Source organism: Mus caroli, unplaced genomic scaffold (genome assembly GCF_978045245.1).
Source record: "Mus caroli unplaced genomic scaffold, Mus_caroli_1 scaffold_7, whole genome shotgun sequence".
Lineage (NCBI taxonomy): Eukaryota > Metazoa > Chordata > Mammalia > Rodentia > Muridae > Mus > Mus caroli.
This window is the reverse complement of record NW_028227262.1, coordinates 24,143,580-24,159,723: the sequence shown is the minus strand read 5'-3', so window position 1 is coordinate 24,159,723 and position 16,144 is coordinate 24,143,580. Positions and strand designations below refer to the sequence as shown.

General features: G+C 52.2%; 2 protein-coding genes across 12 annotated transcripts in view; both read left to right on the top strand.

Annotated features, from left to right (window-relative positions):
• The first annotated feature begins 1,838 nt into the window (after positions 1-1,838).
• On the top strand, positions 1,839-8,103 carry Pianp (PILR alpha associated neural protein). The gene is made up of 6 exons (XM_021165124.3): positions 1,839-1,979; positions 3,962-4,021; positions 4,276-4,781; positions 5,686-5,767; positions 6,456-6,677; positions 6,991-8,103. Exons 2-6 carry the CDS (start codon positions 4,017-4,019, stop codon positions 7,010-7,012), a joined length of 837 nt encoding a protein of 278 aa, XP_021020783.1. The 5' UTR covers positions 1,839-1,979; positions 3,962-4,016; the 3' UTR covers positions 7,013-8,103.
• Positions 8,104-13,583: 5,480 nt separating this feature from the next.
• Znf384 (zinc finger protein 384) overlaps positions 13,584-16,144 on the top strand; it is a 30,097-nt gene continuing 27,536 nt past the window's right edge. For 6 of the 11 annotated variants that reach the window (XM_085839916.1, XM_021165234.3, XM_085839914.1 and 3 more), the window contains exons 1-2: positions 14,050-14,294; positions 14,775-14,834. The gene's annotated coding sequence lies outside the window, so the exon portion shown is untranslated. Of the gene's footprint in view, positions 13,635-13,675; positions 13,892-13,975; positions 13,996-14,048; positions 14,295-14,774; positions 14,835-16,144 lie in introns of those variants that run through there. The other 5 variants (XM_085839915.1, XM_085839913.1, XM_029478586.2 and 2 more) reach the window with 4 other exon arrangements.

Genomic DNA, 16,144 nt, shown 5'->3' with positions numbered 1-16,144 from the left:
GAAATGAAGGAGCTCCTAAGAGGATACTGCAATTCCAGATACAGGATGACTGCGTGGATCCGGCCTCGAACAATAAAGGTGAAGGGGGTAGAATCTGCGCATGCTCTGAAAGTGTGGGCTTTAGCACCTGCTGGAGATGCAGGTATAGGGAAGGAACCGGAAATCAAAACACCTTTAGCCTGAACAACAAGGAGTTGTCATGTCCTAGGATGAAGAGCTCGGGACACAAGAGGGTTGGGGGTGGGATGGTTCAAGCCATCTGCTTGAGTCACGTTAGGTTTGCCTGGCTATTAGACATCGGACGGAGTGGATATGTCAAGTGGGCGGTTGGACAAATGAGTCTGGCACTCATTTGTAAATTTAGGACTCACTGACATTTACAGAGTGTTTAAGCCCTGGGACTGGATGAGATCACTGGACAAAGAACGTGGAAAGAAAAGAAGGCCAAGGACTAAGCCCTAGGAGCGCCAACATGTCGAGGTCAGAACTGAGGAAGACAGTAAAGAACAGCCAGGGGGGTTGGAGGGAAAACAGGAAAGTGTGGTTTCCTAGAAGTTTGGGGCGCAGGGTTGGGGGGGGGTCATGCAGGGAGAAGGGTTAGGTATGAATGGGTAGGGTCAAAGGAATTTTTAAAAAGATTTATTTATTTATTATATGTAAGTACACTGTAGCTGTCTTTAGACACTCCAGAAGAGGGTATCAGATCTCATTACTGATGGTTGTGAGCCACCATGTGGGTGCTGGGATTTGAACTCAGGACCTTTGGAAGAGTAGTCAGTGCTGTTAACCGCTAAGCCATCTCACCAGCCCCAGAATTCTTTTTATTACATCTATTTAGTGTATGTGTCACACCACTTGTTCAGGGGTCTGGTGACAACTTTCCTTCCACCATGTGGGTCCTGGGGATAGAACCCAGGTAGTCAGGCTTGGTGGCAAGCACCTTTGTCCCCTGAGCCATCTCCACGGCCCAGGTCAAGGGAGTTTTAAGAGATTAGAAAAGGGCTCTCAGAAGCCTGAATCTAAGTAAGCCCGTGTAGACCATTTGGGAACAGACAAGGAGAAACTTCTAGAGGGAACAGCAGGGTGCAAAGCCCGGAGGCAGGCTTCTAGGGCCTCTGGTCTAGGAACATTCCCCAACTGCACTAGGGCTGTGCCTGTGCCGAGGAAATCCTTAGGAAAGAAAGCTGGAGATACCCAGAGGCGGGAATCTACGGGGCCTCCTTGTGAGCCATAGTGAGTGTTGGATATTCTGAGTCTCGGGAAAAGCTAAGTATAGCAAACGAGTCTTGAACCATTTAAGGACTGTTTGGGTTGCTTCAGGGAGAATGAATTATAAGAAGGATCTTAGTGAAATGAGGGATTAATCTGCTGGGGGCACTCCAATTTGCGTATGCAGTCTTCTCTCCCACCCCTCTTTGGTCCTCTCACCCACGGTCTTGAGCTGCCTTTCCACCTTTGCCAGAGTTGGGGACTCAAATGTATGGATGACTCAGAATCTCAGACTGCTTGGGGGTTAAAAAATCATGAGGTCTATGAAGCTGCGTTTAGGTAGAGAGGAAGCTTACCATCACAACCCAAAGGAGGTTGCGTCCCCCCCAACCCCCTCCATCCCTGCTCCTCTTCCCAACCTTGCACCTGGGACAAAAGCTGAGCTCGCAGCGTGGCAAACGAAGGGTTAAGTCGTGCGTGGCCTACAGACGTGAGAAGGAGAGGCGGAGACCAAGTGGTCCAAGTCGCCCGCCGAACCCAGCCGAGCCCGGCCGAGCCCAGCCGAGCCCAGCCGAAGCGAGCGTCTCCCGCCGCCGCCGCCGCCGCCGCCGCCGCCCCGCGCCCCGGGCGCCCGCCCCCCTCCGGCTCCAGCTCCTCGCTGCCAGCCAAACCTGCCGACCATGCCCGGCGCCCCACCCGTTTCTGCGACCCCCCAGCCCCGCGCAGCTCCGAGCGCCTGCAGTCGTCGCGCCGCCACACCAAGCATGCAGGTGAGCGAGGGGGACCCAAAGCCCCTACCCGTAGGGAGCAGGCTCTGCTCTCCTCAGTGCCAGCTCCGCGCCCTTCGCCCCCCTCCCCTCCTGGCGCGGTCTCCAGCCGTCTCCAGTCTCCCAGAGCTCCTTTCCACAGTGCCCTCCATCCCTCCGCTGTCCTGACTCCATCCTACCCTCTTGGTGCAGCAGTCAACGTCTCCGCGTCTGCCTCCATCCCGCCTTTAGCTCATCCTGCAGCTTCGGGCATCCTCCTGCCTCAGGTCCCCTTTCCGCTCTGGGTGCTCCCTCCAAATCCCTTGGCCGATCGTTTCCTCATTTTTCCCGGTTCGCACCGCTTTCCAACCCTATCCAGGGAGCGCAGGCCTGTGGGATTGGCGGGATTGGGGGGCTCTGCTAGAGATGGGGCCCGGTTCCCCCACCCCACCCCCAGTTCGTCTTCTGCGCACAACAGGTCGGTGAGGAGCGCGAAGGGGGTGGGGTGGCGCACCAGCTTGGGGACTGCGGACTTCCTGGAGGGGGTGACAAAGGGGTACGGGGTGTGTGAAGGGGCTGGAGTTGACATTGGTGGTGGTGGGTTGTAGCCGACGAAGGGGCAGGTATGCCCTGGAGTAGCGGGCCACTGGTGTCGCTGAGTCCTTATCCGCTCCACTGGTTCGGCTACCATTTCTTTCCTCCCGTTTCTAACCTCCTCCCACTGAGCCCCCGGTCTCTTTCCTTTCCCTTCTCTTTCACCTGGCCTCCAGCTCTGTCTCCATATCTCTTTCAATTTCAAGAAACAATTCCTAACTCCTCCATCTTTGCTGTTCTGTCCACCCCCCCCCCCCCACCTCTGGTCCCCGTCCCTTCCTTTTTTGATTTTGCCTTCAACACCGTGTTCCAATCTGTCTCAATGACTCTCTCCCCGTCTCTGATCTCCACCTTCCTTTTCTCTTCCACTCTCTTTGCTTCTGCCCTGACCAGACCCCTCCATCCTCCTGCCTGATGCCTGTTCTCTTTTCCCTCCCTGCCGTCTTCTCTCTTCAGCATCCTTGGCCAACCTCCTGTAGCCCCTCTTCCCTCCCCATCTCCTCCCTTTCCAGTTGCTGTCTGTCCGTCTTCTCACTCTTGACCAACCTTTTCCCTCGCAGCCTTTCACCTCTCGCACCCCCTCCCCTCCCTAGCTTATTCCCTGGGGTATTCAACATGCAGACGGAGACTAGGAATCCAGAAGACACAGGGTGTCACATGTTTCTTCTCTCTGAAGATCCCAGCCCCTCAGGCCTCACCACCCTCAGTTTGGAGACTGCACTTCCTTTCAGAACCAACCATCTAGATTCTCCTAGGACTTTTCCCCCGGAGCAGCCACAGTTGAGGGGGTGGCTTCCTTTGAGCTCCACCCTCTTTCAGAATGCACCTATGCATTTGGGTGGTTAAGCATCAAGAGCAAACCCCAAAGCCTGTCCTGTAGCTTTCCTCCCACCGACTGTTTTCTCCCGTTTGTCTGAAAAGGCAGCTAGGCAGCTAGCTTCCAGGCTCCATCATAAAAGAAGTGCCTGGCGCTTCAAGAGGTGACCGAGCTTCTAGCATCCCCCCCAACACTCACTAAGATTGACTTCCCTTCCCTCCCCCACTCAAAAACTCCCTCCCTAGCGGTAGGTGCTCAGGGAATCACAAGGTTCTTGGCTCTAAATTAAGATCCAAGAAGCCTGGAGCTGTGGGCAGAGGAAGTGAGAACGAAGGAAGCCAAAGAGGCAAGGGTAGACAGACACTGGGGCCAGGAGGGAATGGGCCCCATCTGGGATGTTGGAGGTGGGGCAGGGGGCTAGTTTAGGGAGTTTTCCCCTAAAAGTATGCCGGGAAACACTGGCTTCTGGGAAGCAGAAGCATGGTGGGTAACTGTGCAGCCCGGGTGGGGCAGGAAGGAGCAGGACTGGTGGATGGATGAGATGGGGGAGTTCACAGGCCAGATTAGGGTGTGACACCCTCATTTTTCCCTCCAGTAAAGGCCAAAAATCTGGGTCACAGCTGAGGAAGATCTCAGATCCAGAGTGCAGAATGTGGTAAGTTTGGCCCAGCAGAGGGAGCTTGGAGACCACTTTCCCTGGGGGATTAGGCTCTTTCCTGCCTAGGCCAACTTGGGGCCTATTAAGGACTGGCCCCTTGGGAAGAGACAAAATGGGGCCAGGGTCTTCCTAACACACCTGCTCAAGCAGAGAAACCTGGAGGGAGGTACCCAAGACTCCTGGTGCAAACCTACCCTTTTCTACATGAGCCCATCGCCTGGGTCTCACTTGTTTTTTCTCCCTTCCTATAGGTCTGCTCAACTGCTGTCCCAACTCCTCCCTCTCTGGCCACTGCTGTTGCTATCCATTTTACCACCTGCTCAGGGCTCCTCCCATCGATCCCCACCAGCCCCAGCCCGCCCCCCCTGCGTCCGCGGTGGGCCCTCAGCCCCTCGCCATGTGTGTGTTTGGGAGCGGGCGCCTCCACCAAGCCGATCCCCACGGGTCCCAAGATCACGTCGGCAGGTTGTGCCAGGCACTGCCCCACCTGCTACCCCATCAGGCTTTGAAGAGGGGCCTCCCTCATCTCAGTACCCTTGGGCTATAGTGTGGGGTCCCACAGTATCTCGGGAGGATGGAGGGGACCCCAACTCGGTCAATCCTGGATTTCTGCCCCTGGACTATGGTTTTGCAGCCCCACATGGGCTGGCTACTCCGCACCCTAACTCAGACTCCATGCGGGATGACGGAGACGGGCTCATCCTTGGGGAAACACCTGCTACCTTGAGGCCCTTCCTGTTTGGAGGGCGTGGAGAAGGTGAGTGAGCAAGGCTGGTAGGGATGTGAGGGATTGGGGGGGGGGGGCTTGAAGACTATGATCTGCCGAAATTATCTGTGTCTCCAGCAAATGTGCCAGGTTTGGCACAGGCTGGCAAAGGATGTAGAGGTGGAGCTGCTGTGTGCACTCTGAAGGGGTTCAGGTCCACTGCTGAAAACAGATGTTGAGACACTTGGGGATGAGTCAACATTAATAAACACCCTAAAAGAAGCGAGAGCAGCATGTGTTTAGGAATGTAGAGAAGTGAGAGACTGTTTTACCCTGGGGATCAGGGCAGATCCAACAATTGACGTGTGAGCTAGATCTTAAAAAACAGAATGGGGGCTGGTGAGATGGCTCAGTGGTTAAGAGCACTGACTGCTCTTCCTGAGTTCAAATCCCAGCAACCACATGGTGGCTCACAACCATCTGTAACGAGATCTGATGCCCTCTTCTGGAGTATCTGAAGACAGCTACAGTGTACTTACATATAATAAAATAAATAAATCTTTAAAACACAAAAACAAAAACAAAAAACCCAGAATGGGTATTCCAGGCAGGGGGAAGCCATGGAGGAAGGTCACTCACTACCAGGGAATGTGTTAGCACATATTGTGCTGGACACTAGCGGAGGGAAGGTAATCTGATACCTCTACCCCATTTCTATACAGGAAGATAGTTCTGTCTGACCTTGGAGCCTCATCCTCACCACATGTATGTGTAAGATTTGGTACATGTAATGTTCGGGAAAGTAGAGGAGCTGACAGCTCAGGATAAAGCTGATTATAGGAGAGGAGGGAGAGCCCAGAGGAGACAGGCAGTGTGGAGTCCAACGGCAACACTCAGCCACACCCACTTTGAACCTGCCCCAGGCCTCCCAACAACCTTCTTCCCTCTCCATCAGGTGTGGACCCTCAGCTTTACGTCACGATCACCATATCCATCATCATCGTTCTTGTGGCTACCGGCATCATCTTCAAGTTCTGGTAAGCTGGGAGATGCCTGATGGCGTGGAAGGCTAGGCACAGGGCAAGACCAAGGACAAGTTTCTCAGGAGTAGGAAATGATGAAGGGGAGAGCTTGAGGAAAGCTAACTGGAGTGGAGGAAGACTCGGGGAAATCAGTTCACGTTCTTCCAGAAAACATACAAGGGCAGTGGGAGGGAAGGGAGGACTTCATCTAAACTGAGGACTCTGGTGGGCAGCTCTCTACAACACAGGAAACTGAACCTGCTGCAGCACCTTTTCTCGGGGCTTCTGTCCAGGAGGAAGAAAACTGGGAGCTTTCTTTGAACACATGTAATAGTGGGTCACACAGTCCTTCACACTTTACTGAGAGAATCGTTAGATTCAGGTGCCCAAGTCATTAACGGACTTTGAACTTGAACTAACTCTGCCCGGTCCCTGCAGAGGAGAGCAAGGCTCCTCTGGACATCAGCGTGGCAGGGGCAGTTTTAAGGGGCTTTGTATTGGTGGGGAGGAGTCATTAAGCTTGTGGCTCTCCAAAAATGATCTAGAGGAAAGGAGAAGGAATAGTCTGACGGTCTCAGAAGCCAGTTTCCTTGCTGTGGAGAAGTTGGGGGTGTTTGGGGAAGGAGAAGCTGGGTTAACCAGGGATGCTGAACCGAGAGAGTACTCGAGTTTGTGAGAAGACTCTTTCCTTATGATGCACAAGCTGGGACCGTAGCCAGAAGCGGCGCAGGCCCTCAGGGCAGCAAGGTGCCCTGAGGCAGGAGGAGAGCCAGCAGCCACTGACAGACCTGTCTCCTGCTGGAGTCACTGTGCTGGGGGCTTTTGGGGACTCGCCTACCCCCACCCCCGACCATGAGGAACCCCGAGGGGGACCCCGGCCTGGGATGCCCCAGCCTAAGGGGGCTCCAGCCTTCCAGTTGAACCGGTGAGGGCAATGGGATGGGAGGGGCTGATGGGATGGGAGGGTGAGGAGGGAATCTCTAGACCTTCAGTTATCTTTCCTGGGTGGGTGGTCTTCCCTAATGCAGTACATGACACCCTTCCTGATCTAGTTCCTGGGCCTCCCAAGGGGGCTGGTCAGATCCTCTCAAGGGGAATGGGGCGCCCTGCACTCCTAGGTTCTCTGTTCTATCCTCCTACCACCCTTAATTCCAGCTCTGCCCTCTTAACCCTGACTTCTCCTGCAGCTTCAGCCTACTCCTTGGTTCCTGACTATGCATTTTCCCTCTTCCTCTCAGGATTCCCCTGGTGAATCTGTGATGCCCCCCATGTTGGGGTGCTGCCAAGCAGGAGGCCAAGTGGCCAGCATAGCCACCATCCACTGAGGGTGGGGCAACCATGGGGAATTGGGGCCATGGTGGGGGGCTCCTAGCTCCTGTCCTTGCACACAACCTGGGACACTCACTAATCCCATGGGCAAGCCCAAGCGTTTGTCCTCCAGTGACTGGGGTCTCCCATTCCCACCCTTGCACATTCACATGAAAGCCTTGCACACTCACCCACACCCTCACAGGCCATAGCACAGTCACGCTCTCCACGCTGCTCCTCTGCCGTGTCCCCATTCACGTCTGCTCAGCTGGCTCCTAGCTCTCTCCCTCATGTTGCCTATGTCCTGCCCCCTTTACATTCCCTGTGCCCATCTCAGACTGGGCACGAGCATTTCTGGCTCCAATATATGGCATTGTGTGCCCACTCTGCCTCATCAGCACCCACTGGTCTAGCTTCTGTGGCCCTTGCATGCTGCCCTAGAGGTGGGTGGGAGGTGAGCTAGGGGCTCCTTGTACCATTTGTCATGGCCTCATTCACATCTGTGTCTTTCCATCCCATTCCAAGGATGCTGGTATTACTGAGGGCTCCCCCACAGGAATGGGGGTAGTGAGGCCCAGTTGTTAAACTCTGTCATCAGAAGTCTGGGTTTGGGGAGTCTCCTGCTGCACTACATGAGAAGGGACTCCCATGTCCTCCCTTCCCTCCCAAGTCCCTTGTTTTGTCGGTCCTGGCTGTCTGTGTGTATGTGTCTGTATGGAATTCGGAGCCCCCTCAACAGGTCCTCCATCTCCCACCCTCCCCTAAGGCCTCCCTTAATGTACCTAGGCTGCCAGGAACTGAAGCCAGCTGGTTCAAGGCCATTGGGAGCTCTGCCTCCATATCCACCCTTCTCTCCCTGAGTCCCCTCACATCCCCTCCTCCCCTCTTCCTTTTCCGTTCTTCAGATTCTTCCCTGTTTCTCGCTCATCTCTCCAGCTCCCTTCTCCCTCTTACCTGGCTCCTATGCTGTGATATATATTTTTGTATTATCTCTTTCTTCTTGTGGTGATAATCTTGTGGGATGTAAGTTTCAAAATTTTCAAATAAAGCCTTTGCAAGATAATTTAGTTGCCTGTTTTATCTTATAATTCCCAACCCCTGGCACCCTCCCCCCAGCCCCATACACAGAAGAGGATGGACAGGAAGGAGAATGGGAGAGAAAGGGGAGATGAAAAACTTCTTCAGACTAGATTGTCACCTGGCCTACTCTACCTGAAGCTGGAGACTAATGGATACCTTAACTTAGGACAGGATGAAGGAAGGAACCGGAGAGGCTCCAGAGGAGAAAGAGCCTTGAGGGGGGAGAACCTGCATCTGATGTGTTTGTAAGGCTTGCTTGTTCCTTACTAGTGAGGGTCAAGAGAGACCAAAGACAAAGAAAAGGGGGACATTTCTTAGGACGAGCAATGGAACAAGCCGGAAAGGCAATGGATTGATTTGACAGAGTCTCTCACCCTGTTTCCAGGCTGGCCCATACTAGATTCGCCCACTTTGGCCTCCTGAATGCTGGCATTACGGGCATGAGTCACCACACCGCACTGGGCAAGACAGCTAAGGCAGAGGATAAAGGGTCAAAGGGAGAGGATGCTCTACCCGCTCTATTTTCATCCTTGCTCCTTACCATGGCCCTGCCCACGACTGCCCGCCAAAAAGCTATGCTGCACCAGGAGCCTGTGTGCAGCTCAGTGTGGTTTTCCCACTTGCTAAGGTGTGGGGGTGGAATCAAGGGGTGTGTCTGGGGAGGGAACACAGGCTGCCCAGCTGGGATCAGTCACCTCTAAGGTCCCAATTCTAGGTTTGGCTCTTTAACAGCCCTAGTAAAGCCCACACATCAGTTTTCTCAGCTGTTGCTAGGCTCTGTTGCTCTGGTAACCACCTAGGTCTTGTGTCCTGTTCCTCCCCACCCTACCCCCCCATCTGTGCCTCACCTGCTCTCTAGAAATGGGTAGCCCCACGGAAGTAGGAGACAATATAGTATCCAAGAGAGCCGTGTGGGCTGCCCGGAATGTACCTGCCTCCATGTGTTTTATCTTTGAGGCTATAAATAGGAGTGTGTGTCACACACACACACACACACACACACACACACACACACACTGATAGGTATGTTTTAGATGCTGACGAGCTGTACTGTATATTGAAAGACGTGTAGTTGAGCCCCTAAAGCACACGGTCGGTGACGAGTGTCTGTCTTAGGACAAGGGCAGTGTTAGGACAGGCTGCTCCAGAGGAGAGCAGAGACCGGAGTCATGAACTAAGGACCACCCTGCAGAGGTAGGAGCAAACAAGCCTTCTGAGGAGGACTGTCAGCACAGTGCACAGGAGATTTCAGAGGGAATGGAAAGGGAGGGGGCCAGGAGGAAACTGAAGGGCCTGGGGGAGGTAGGTGGGTAGGGAAGGAAGGGCTACATGGAAGGTGAGGGAAGAAGCCTCCTTAACCTTTCCAGCGTTCCCCACAGGGCTGGAGGCCTTTCCAAGGCGAGGGGGAATGAAAGAGCACTTGGAGTAGAAGGGCAAGAGGCTCGTGCTCGAAGGGCTCCCTGGGCTCTCACCTTCCACAACTCTCCCTTTAGAGGGACACTGTGACCCTGTGGCTCATCCATATGCAAAAGGCACACATGAAGTCCCCTAATGAACAAGGAATTAATTGCCATCTGATTAGACTGCAGTCCTCCTAAATTTAAATAAATTAAACATACCAGTGAGGCACTGGGAGTCTCACCTGTTCCCTTTCCCCAGATGCCCTCTCCACTGTGGAAGGGCAGATGGACAGAAAGATGGGAGACTATCTGGATCGCCTAGAGGAATTATGCCAGCTTGGGTCAGTGTCTTGCTATGACAACGCATGGGCCCTGGGGAGCACACCTTTAATTTTTCTCTTTCTTAAAACTCCAACAGTTACTCGGGGCTTCAGGTCTTCAGAAGGCTTCAGGCGATAGAGTTATAGAGGAGAAAAAGAACAAGGACCAAGCGGCTCTTCTGAGAACTGGAAGTTTCTAGGAGGCCACAAGTCACAAGCCCAGTTTGAGGGAGGCATCTCCCATCACCAAGCCCTCTCTGTTGAGTACATCAAATGACTCAGCCAAGGTTCTCCTAGGCACGATTCTGGAATGCTTACCATTGCAACAGACCAAAGCAGGGGATGGGGAAGCCCCCAGGAGGAGGGATCTCCTAGCAGGGCTCAGGGTGTGGAAATGATTCAAGATGGAAATTGTGCCAGCTGGAGAACCCCAGGCTAAAATTAACAGCCCTCCTCCCCACCCCACTGTGTCCCACATTTACTGCTCTAAAGCTTTGTTCCAGGGACTTAAAAGTGGCTTCTTAGAGCAAAAGGCAGGAGGAGGGCTGTTAGAGGCGCGGGGCTCAGAGAGTGCTTGAAGAATGTACAGAGGCGGCAGAGCTGGAGAACCAGGACTTTTGGGAATTACTGTTTTGCTTCCATATTTCTTTTCTCTCCCTCCCTTCTTCCTGCTTTTTCTTTTACCTTCTCTTCCTTCTCTTTTGAAGGCAGAGTCTCTGTATATAACTGAGGCTGCCCTGCCCATAACTTAGAATACTGCCCCAGCCTCTTGAATGCTGGTATTACAGTTACATGATGGCTTATCCTGCTGAAGTCCTTACACTGAAGTCCTTATCCTGTTAATTTGCCACTGAAATCAGCACAGACTGAGTGCTGCGCTCGAAACTGTAATAAGAAGGAAGAGATACTTGGCATGGTAGCTTATGCCTGTAATTCCCGTGTCTGGGTGACAGAGACAGGAGGATGAGGAATTCCAGGCCATCTTAGCTATGTGCTAAGTCTGGGTCAGTCTGGGCTCAAAATATGAAAACAAAACAGTGCTGGGAGACGGGGGGAGCTTGTAAAATGCTCTCCATGAAAGTGTGAGGATCTGGGCCTGGTTCCCAGCACCCACATACAAATACTGGTCATGATGGTTCGCACCTGTTAATTCCAGCCTTGGGGAGGCAGGAAGGATCTCGGGGCTTGATGGCTAGATTATGTGGTTGAATTGGTGAGCTTTATGTTCAGTTTGAGACCCCCATCTCAACAGAAAAAAAAATGGTCACAGGAATTAAGGAAGACATTTAATAATGGCTTAGACACACACACACACACACACACAAATAAAAGGTATGGTGATTTATGTTTGTAATCCAGCACCGAGGAAAGCCACTGAGGCAGCAGCATTAGAAATTCAAAGTTATCCTAGCAAGTTTATGACCAGGCTGGGCTACAAGAGTAGACAATGCTATCTGGTCAAGTTGATCTACATAGTGAGTTCCAGGTTAGCCAGAGCTACATAGTGAGACCCTATCCTAAAGAAACAAATATATAAAGGTAACTTTTGCGATCCCTGGCTGTGACTTTGCGGGGAGAAGTCACTTAAACTGATAGTCCCACTTTAATTATCTGTAGAATAAGATCACAGCTCTTGGTTAGAGTAATTTTGCTTTCTCTCTATGGGAACCCATTTGCATGAGCTGAGACAGACCTGTGGCTACATATACTTACTAAATAAGTACATAAATAAACAAACATTATTTTAAATACTAAAGATTCTTTCCAGATTTGGTACCGAGATGGATTTCTGGTAACCATGTCTTTTAATCACTGGCTACTTGAAGCAGAGAAAGCTGGCACATGAGTGCCACCAGGAACCTGCAGAACAAGGGAAAGTACTAACAGTCACAGTCTTGAGAGAGGTAGGGGTCTCAGAGCCTAGCAGATCAGTGAAGGCAGTAGCAGATAGGATGTAAAGAAGACCTTTTTGAGCTGGGCCGTGGTGGCGCATGCCTTTAATACCAGCACTTGGGAGGCAGATTTCTGAGTTCGAGGCCAGCCTGGTCTACAGAGTGAGTTCCAGGACAACCAGGGCTACACAGAGAAACTCTGTCTTGAAAAACCAAAATCAATCAATCAATCAATAATAAAAATTTTAAAAATTAAAAAAAAGAGAAGGCATTTATGAAGTTAGTCCCATTGCCCTATCCTACCTTGGGGCTGTTACATGCTAGCAGTTTAGCAGCTTAGGGAAGGCCCGAGATAGAAGGAAGCTGAGCTCTACATGGTAAGCAACTGTGACTTTACATATATATTATTTCAGTATGTGAAAAATTTAAAAACCCTTTGGGTTGCAGCAATCAGGGAGTTTCCTGCAATAGTTTATAATGTTCACTTACGTATCAAACGTTTACTGGAATGCTTAACAAATTCTTGGATCTGTTGATACCATCAGGAGCAATTCAAAGTTCTTGCCCTTATGGAGCTGGGCAACAACACCAGGTGAGCTGTAAACAACAGCAGGTACGCTGAATGTTGTGCTTAGAAGTAAAACCCGGTAAGAAGATAAGAGATGTGGGTGTTGGCAAAAAGAAAAGACCAAAGCGAAAAGAGTAACGGTGTGGTCAGAGGAAGACCGATTGAAATTTTATAGCACTGATCCCAAAACCTCAAACAACTATGGGCCTTCTTACCTTTCTTGAATATTCAAAGAAATGAGTTTCCCCCACTCTAGCTCAGCAAAAAGACATTCGGGAAGATCCAAGAGAAAAGGGTAACTCCCTACAACTGTGACTCCTGTCTTTTAAGATTCCGCATGGTCGGACTGGAGAGATGGCTTAGTGGTTAAGAGCACCGACTGCTCTGCCAGAGGTCCAGAGTTCAATTCCTAGCGATCATGGCTCACAACCATGTGTAATGGAATCCAATGCCTTCTAGTGTGTGTCTGAAGACAGCTGCAGTGTACTCATATAAATAAAAAATAAATCTTTGCTGGGCGTGGTGGCGCACGCCTTTAACCCCAGGCAGGGGCAGGTGGATTTCTACAAAGTGAGTTCCAAGCCAGCCAGGGCTATACAGAGAAACCCTGTCTCGAAAAACAAACCAAAAAGGATTCCGCATGGTCTCTTTTGGGGTGAAGAGTTGGCTCAGTTGTAAAGGAGTGCTGGCCGCTCCTCCGGAGGACCGGAGGTTCGGTTCCCAGATCGCACACAGGGAAGCTGGAAGCAGGCGGTAACTCCTGCACACACACGGCATACATGGGCACAGATAAACGCATATAAAAGTAAGGCAAATCTAGAAAAAGAGGGGCAATCTAAACTGTCTTTAGTGTCTTGGTGCATAATTCATGAACCTATCTAGCTTCCATCCTCCCACTTCCCCAGAAGTCTCTTCCGGAAGCCCGGGAGCGCTCTCCTGATGCTCAGCTTCAGCCCTTTAACAGACGCTGCCTTCACGTCCGGTTTCACGTCGACCGAGCGCTCCACCGGTCCCCGGGTAGGAGCTACTTCCGCCCTTACGTGTCGTAACTTCTGCCCTTAAGATGTCCGAGCCCTAACAGCACCGGATGTGTTCGAGCGGCTCTCGGAAGTGACTCGGACTCTGACCTGTCCCCCCCCCTTTCCTTTCCTACTGCCGCCCTTCCCCCGCTACTTTCCTCCCCCCCCCCCGTTTTCGTTTCCGGCTCTCCCGCCTTCTCCGCGAAACGACTGCACATTGAAGCTTTGGGGGGGGGGTGGGTGGGCGTGGAGGACTCGGGGTTCCCGGGAGCACGAGCCGCAGCACCACTTCCGGGTGAGTGTCCAGGAGGGCGGGGGCCCCCCCACACCTCGCCTCGCGCCCCCGCCCTGCGGGTGTCTCGCGCGCCGCCCGGCCGAGCGTCGGGGTCCGTCTGGCGCCTGCGGTGCATGCCGGCGCGCCCCGCCTCGCGGTTCCGAGCCCGCGCCCCGCGGGTCCTCCTGCTCCCTCGGCTCCTTCCTTCCCGGGTGACCGCCGCCCCTCCTGCGCGCTGGCTCTGGCGCTGGCGCCGGCGTCGCCGCCGCCGCCGCCTGGTGAGTGTCGCGCCGCTGCAGTCGGTGCGCGCCGCTGCCCCTCGCTCCTCCCCCCTCCCCCTTTTCCTCGGGCGATTGGGGAGGGGGGGGTCCACGATGGGACTGTGAGTGCGACTGTCCCGGAACCGGAAGTGGCGGCGGTGGAGGAGCGGGCGCTGAGGAGGAATGGGGGGGGTTTAGGGGGCGGGTGCCTGTCTAGTGGGTGGCAGAGTTCAGCTCCCTGGAGGGGTGAAGGAGGGACGTCCCAGAGACCGGTCTTTGAGGAAGGAGTGGGACTTGACATCGGGAGGAAGGACGGGGTTCGGTGTCTCGGGGGAGCAAAGGTTTTAGGGGGACAGCTGGGAGCCTCCAGTATATAGACCACTGAAGGTTGAAGGAAGTACTTCTTGGCACAAGGCCTTGGGTAGGAAGGGGGCGAAGTCCTAGCTGAAGTGTGTGTGTTGGGGGGTTGGGGGGGCGAGGCTAGAGGAAGTGGCTGGGCCCGAACTTGGCACTGTGCCTGACACAGGGCTAGGGCATCCCCCCTACCCTCAGCTTTGCTTTCTAAAGCCACATCCCAGGAGCAGGGACCCTCCTTCACCTCTGACTCCTGGCTCCCTGTAGCCCTGGGGGGGAATGAAGAATTAAGTGTCTGAGCCCAGGAGTGGAACCCAAATGCTGCTAATAGAATTCATCTTAGTTTTGGGGAACTGGCTTTATTTCCCTTATGTACACTTAGTGGGTGTCACTCAACGCCTGTGACTCTCGCCCTTCCATCCTTGGGTTGTTGGTTGGGGAAGCTGTCTGCTTTCCAAATTGCTGACAGTCAACTTGTGAGGCTCTCCACAGTTCTCTGGTGGCCTTTACATACTGGCCTCTGTAACCTAGACAATTTTGTTTCCAGAAAGTTCAGGAGCCCTGGAAAGGAGAAGGAATAAGACGACAGGAGGAAGAGAGAGAGAGGGTAAGACAATCTTGGTTTAATGATTTGGGGAGAGATGGGGTCATCTCAAATGGGTTTTCTTTTTCTTTTTTTTTCCTTTACAGTGTGATAGAATTATTGAAGTTACCAACACCAGCGCTTGCAGTGAGAGAGATAAAAGCCTTTTCTTATTGTTTCCCATAGTACCCAGGAGGTTTTTGTGTAAGAAATTGGTAGTTTCTTTGTTACCTTTTCATGGCCACTGGTACTCCACAGGAATAAAACGTGAAATACTCAGGTGAAGCCACTAAATGGGCTTCCATTTTGTCAAGAGATGTATTCTGCTGTGGAGACACAGTGACTCTGATTACAGTATAGTCTTTATGGTGTCACCTAGAGAAACAACAGAGGCAAGTTTGGAGTTTCCCATTCTTGGTGTTCAGTGGAGTGTTTGAGTAGCTCTGTTGAGTGATGTAGACTCTAACATGAGACAATTTGAGTTTGATGTGTCAGGTAATATTTTTCAGGGAATACTGCTTCTTGGATAGTTTGAAATAAAAGAGATAAAATTATATGCTGTCTGCTCTAGTAAATCTGGGAGAAATCAAAGTGATACCTGATGCTAATATTGAAACCTTTCTATTTTTTTCGGGGGAGGGAAACAAAAATTTTTGTTATGAAGCCCAAGCTAGTGTGGAACTCACTAAGTAAACCAGTTTGGCCTCGCACTTGAGGCCATCACTTCTCCCTGTGCAACCTAAGTGTTTGGACTACAGGCATATGCCACTATGAATGGCAATGAGAAAGGTTCTTTAGTTGAAAAAATAGCAGTTAAACACAACAGTTAGGAGCACTGGTTGCTCTTCCAGAGGTCCTGAGTTCAAGCTCAGCACCCCCCATGGCAGCTCACAACTGTCTGTAACTGTAGTCCCATGGGATCGATGCCCTCCTCTGTTAAATAGATTTAACATGCTTAAATCCATAAATAAACAAATCTTTAAAAACAGCAGCACTGGAGGGCAGGAGAGACAGTCGGGTTGGTAAAGTACTTGTCATGTGAACATGAAGACCCAGGCTTGCTGCCCAGAGTCCAGACAGGAAAGCAGGGCGCAGTGGACCCAGCGCTGGGAAGGCAGAGACAGGTAGATGGATCCCTGGTGCTTACGAGCTAGCTAGCCAGCTTACCAAAATTGGGGAGGCCTAGGTTAGCAAAAGACCCAGTGTGTAAAAATAAACCGGATAGCACCTGAGGAATGACTCCTGAGGTTGTCTTCTGACTTCTATGTTCACTTTCTAAACACAAAAGACAAGATAGCAGGTAATATAAACTGAGCCTCCCCGAATTCTCAGGC